Source organism: Pseudozyma flocculosa (assembly GCF_000417875.1).
Source record: "Pseudozyma flocculosa PF-1 unplaced genomic scaffold scaffold00019, whole genome shotgun sequence".
NCBI classification, from domain to species: domain Eukaryota; kingdom Fungi; phylum Basidiomycota; class Ustilaginomycetes; order Ustilaginales; family Ustilaginaceae; genus Pseudozyma; species Pseudozyma flocculosa.
In genome coordinates this window covers 13,366-17,982 of record NW_006920887.1, presented here as the reverse complement: position 1 = coordinate 17,982, position 4,617 = coordinate 13,366, and the positions used below count along the sequence as shown (strand labels likewise).

Here is a 4,617-nt window from a genome sequence, read left to right as displayed (position 1 = left end):
GTGCAGCTGGGCCATCCGCGTCTGCGCCTCGCTCTGCGTCGACTGGAGTCGGCGGACGCGGTTGGCGAGCGCCATGCGCTCGTCGGCCGTCAATGACTCGACCCGCCGCCCGCCGAGGCCCATCATGTGCATGCACTGCTGGATCAGAAGGCTGCTAGCCGGGCGCTGGAGGTTGAGCATCGCACTGAGCTCATGGTTGAGCCCCTGCCCCTGATTCGACTGGCGTGCTACCGCAAAGGGAGCTTGATCCGGGTCCAGATTCGGCCGGGGCGGCGAGGCTCTGTGCCCGGCTGTGTCTAGCGAGTTCGGCCCCAGACTCGGAATGGCGTCCTGGGTCGGGACCTGCGACGCCGAGCCGTCCTGCTGTGGATGTGGCGACCGGTGCTGCTGCTGCTGCTGCTGCTGCTGCTGCTGCTGCTGCTGCTGCTGCTGCTGCTGCTGCTGCTGCTGCTGCTGCTGCATTCTGAGCATGCTCAGGTGCTGCTCATCGGCCGTAGAGCCTTGGGCAAGACGCGAGCTGGGTCTCGATCCCTGCGCGGAACCGGGCGCGCCTGCCTGCGGAATCGCACTTGTGCCTTTGAACGGACTGCCATGCCGCAGGCTCCCGCTCAGCCTTCGCGCGCCCGTTGGGCTCTGCGAATCATGTGCGCTTAAGCTGGCCGCGAGAGCCTGCTGCTGCGGCAGATGCGGACCGACGCCCGGGAAGGACGGCTGGCGACGCAGCGGCTGCGCCGCCAAAGCCGGGCCGGCAGGCCGACGCTGGTGGCTCGCGGACGCCTGCGGCCAGCTAGGTTGGTGTGGCTGCCCCTGCCCCGCGGCCTGCAGGGCGATGCTGCGGTGCTGCTCCTGCTGCCCGTGCAGCAGCCGTAGCCTCTGGCCGTCCTGGTGGTGGACGTAGGCATGGGCGTCGGACTTGCGGACCGAAGCAGCGTACGGATCAGACGACCTCGCTGTGAAGATGTCCCAGAACACTGTCCACCACCTAACAGGCAAAGTGGCGCGGAAGGGAGGGGCAGGGGACCATCGTCCAAAGAGGAGGGCAGGTGGGGGCAGCGGTCAGCTATTGACTCTTCCGGTGAGGTCCGTCGAGCGCGGGCCGGCGACCTGGGCCCTTCGCGGAGATGCAGCGGCGGACCTACTCGTACAGCAGACCTTGAGGGGCATCGATGGGCACGTGCTGGTCCGGAGACACGCCCGCCTCGGAGATGAAGGCTTGCGCAGCCTGATGGAACTGGCGCTTCTGGCAATAGTCCCACATGTAGATGTGCAGCCTGGAGGTGCGAGCGGGCCGACGACGCACGAGGAAAGAGGGAAACGCAGGTGAGCATCGTGCTGGGTCCAAACGAGCCGCTCGACTGCAGAGCATGGCGTCGAGTCGAGCCGAGTGACTCGCCCGGCGTCGCCGTCTGCGAGCTGTCCGAGGTCATCGCCGGGATGATGGCGCACGCCAGGGATCGATCATGCTGCCGGCATCCTACTTACATCCGATCGCCCTCCCAGTTGAGCGGTGGAGCAGCCGGCGGCGCTGCCCGATGCTGGGTTTCGGCCATGGCCGTATCGTTGCGACTTGTTGCTCCTTGCGCCGGTCGGTGGGTGGGGCGGGATGTGGTGCGTGTCTCGCCGAGGGCCGGGTGCCGAGTGCGGCCGAGGTCAAATCGGCCGGTGGCCTCGCGCCGCTATTTGGCGGCAGGCCGGGATGCACCTGAAGACAATGGCCTCGGATTGGAGAGCGGTCCTCGTCGTCGTCACCTTTGTCGTCGTTGGTCGTCCAGAAGTCCAGCAGCAACGGCAATCGAGACTTGGCTGAGGCGCTAAATGGATCGGAGAGAGGAGGTGGGGGGCGGCAGCGGGGTTGCGCTAGTGGAAGGCAGCCGGAGACGCCGAGCTTCGATGGAGGGCGCAAGGATCCAAGCCGCTGGCGAAAGTGAAAGACGGGCAGATTGCGTCGGAGCGCAGGACCTGGACCGCAGCAGGATGGTCCTCGATGGCGTAGCTGTGCGGCTCAGGGCGGCGACGACGGCGCGGTGCCGGGCGATGCGCGCAATGTCGTGGCTCGCCGGCTGAGGCGGACAGAGGTCAGTGGAGGTAAAGTCGAACCTCGAGCCAGTCGAGCTGAGCCGGTAGTCGCCGGAAAGGTGGCGGTGTGCCTGCAACAGAGGGCGGCGCAGCGGGTAGAGGCGGACGCCGGCCAGGAATCAAGCCATGTGCCAATATCGAGGGTGAGCTATAACGAGGTCGCCTGTACGCTATGTCGAAGGTCGAGGACGGGATTTTCTGAGGTCGGTGGCGGCAGTTGAGCGAGAGGGTGTGAGTGTGCCAGCACCGAGAGTGTCAGGGCCGAGGTCGAGGTCGAGATCAAGGTCGAGACGGTGGAGCGTCGGGCGCGAATGTGTGGCCGAGCAGGTGATGGTGCTGGGGATCCTTCCTGGTGCGAGCGAGCGATCTAGCGGTGATGGTGGCGATGGCGGCCAAAAAAATGTCGTGTGTCGGTGGCGGGACGGCCAGCCGTGTGGAGTCGAGGGGCGTGCGGGTACGAGTGCGAGTGCGAGTGCCAAGGCGTGACGACGACGTCTGTGCGGCGTGGACAGGCGGGCGGGGCAGACGGACGGGACCAAGGCGATTAGGCAGGCAGACGGGTGGGCGGGTAAGGCAGGCAGACGGGTGGGCGGGTAAGGTAGGTGGGTGGACGGGTAGGTGGTGGTGGTGGTGGTGGTGGTGGTGGTAGTGGAGGGACGGCAGGATGCAAAGCCGCGAAGAGGGTCACGCAGGCAGCCAGGCGGGCAGGCGGGCATCTTCCTTCTCCCTCTGTGGGTCCAGGCCATGGAAGCGCCAGGCGGGCAAAGCGGCAAGCAAGCAGGCAGGCAGGCAGCAGCAGCAGCCGGCGTCGTTTTCGATCAGGCAGGGTCGCTCCAATAGAAGCCGAGCAGGGAAGTCAAGCTGAGGGCAGGCCAAGGCCGGCCAGCCTGAAGAAGAAGCTTGCAAGCAAGCTAAGAGGGAGATGGGTTGCAGGCGATGCGCCACAGCAGGCCCGACGGACAGACGTCTTGGTACAGTACGTACGTACGGGTGACAAGACGGCGCCGTCACGTCGCGATGGAGCTCTCCTTTAGCGCCCGATTAGGCCCAAGCTTGCTTGCTTGCTTGCTTGCTTGCTTGCTTGCTTGCTTGCTTGTCGGCCTGCCGCTGCCGCTGCTGTTGCGCGGTGGTGGCGGCCGGCCAGGATGCAGATGCTTGCCCGCCCTAGCCTGCCCCTGGTGCCGGCCTGCCTGCCTGGTTCTGCGGCCAGATTGGGCGGCGCGTGGGTGCGTGCTCGAAGTGCATGCCTAGGTTCACAGCGAGGTGCCAAGCAGGCGTGGCGTGGCGTGGCGTGGGGCGGCGACGGATAGATGAGCCGCCTGGCCTGGCCCGGCCAAGAAGAAGGTGCGCAAGGCGCAAGCAGGCTGGGCAAAGCAAAGAGGCCGCTGGGTTTGCGGTTCAGCTCGCCGCCGTGGCAGGCGCAGCCGTGCAGATGCAGATGGAAGAGAGAGATAGGCAGGCTGGCCAGCCCACGCCGCCCACGCCCATCCAGCCAGCCAGCCAGCCAAGGCAAGCCAGCCAGTAGTCGAGTGCAGAAGCGCATCGCCCCTCCCACCGACAAACGGCCCGCGCCGGACGACAGGCGACAGGCGACAGGCACAGCCAGCCAGGCAACCAGGCAGCCCGGCCAGGTAGGGCGGAGCGGAGCGCCAAACCCAAATTCCAAAATCGGGAAGCGCCCGTCGCTCTCTTGCTTCTCTTCTGATGGGCGCCAGCTGCCTGCCTGCCCGCCTGTCTGCGGTGGTGGTGGACCTGCTGTCGACCCAACCCAACCCAACCCAACCCAACCCAACCCAACCCAACCCAACCCGCCTGCTGCTGCCGCTGCTGCCCAACGCCGGACCACGCTGCATCGTACCGCACGTAACTCTCTCTCGGCCTGTCTCTCGCGCTGGCACCCTGCCCCGCCCTAGCCACGGGGTCGGGGCGCTCATCTCAAGGCCGATCCACCGGCCGGCTGGCTGGCCAACAAGCAAGCAAGCAAGCAAGCAAGCAAGCAAGCAAGCAAGCAAGCAAGCAAGCAAGCAAGCGAGCGTCCTGTCCACCCTGGTCCTCTTGGCATCGGCATCGGCACCGACCCGCCGCGCCTCGAGCACCCGAGGGAGGCCGGTCGATGCGAGTGTCAGAGAAGGCAACCACGGTGCACAGGCAGGCAGGCGTACCATGCCTCCGTCAGACGACAAATCACATCGACGCGGCGGGGCCCTGCCATGTCGTACCGCGCCTGCTTGTCCGGCTGCGAGCGCGCGGCGCCTGGACCGCCCCTCGCCTCCCGACCCCATTCTTTTCTCGCCTCGGACCTTCTTCCGTCGGCCTCTTTGCCGCCTCAGAGCCGCCTGGGCAGCAGTCAGTACAATGGGTGCATACCGCACCTTCGCGCATCCTTGATCGGCGGATTGATTGCGCAACCCGACTTCGATCGTCGCCCGCCCATCATCAGGCATCGTCGATGGCGTTGTCTATCTAGGCCGTGCGGTGCCCGTGTGTATCTACATGCATCTTTCTTGCTCCCTCTGTGCCCTGCTCAGCCCAGCCCCGGGG

At 66.4% G+C, this 4,617-nt stretch overlaps 2 protein-coding genes across 2 annotated transcripts in view; both read right to left on the bottom strand.

Annotated features, from left to right (window-relative positions):
• Positions 1–1,550, bottom strand: part of PFL1_05285 (uncharacterized protein) — a gene marked incomplete at both ends in the record, with an annotated part of 3,730 nt that extends 2,180 nt beyond the window's left edge. The window contains 3 exons of the mRNA XM_007882818.1: positions 58–982; positions 1,140–1,271; positions 1,483–1,550. Of these exons, the coding sequence (XP_007881009.1) occupies positions 58–982; positions 1,140–1,271; positions 1,483–1,550 (1,125 nt within the window). The remainder of the gene's footprint in view (positions 1–57; positions 983–1,139; positions 1,272–1,482) is intronic.
• Positions 1,551–4,565: 3,015 nt separating this feature from the next.
• The window catches only part of PFL1_05284 (uncharacterized protein), a gene marked incomplete at both ends in the record, with an annotated part of 4,950 nt that continues 4,898 nt past the window's right edge, over positions 4,566–4,617 (bottom strand). The window contains one exon of the mRNA XM_007882817.1: positions 4,566–4,596. Coding sequence (XP_007881008.1) covers positions 4,566–4,596 — 31 coding nt within the window. The remainder of the gene's footprint in view (positions 4,597–4,617) is intronic.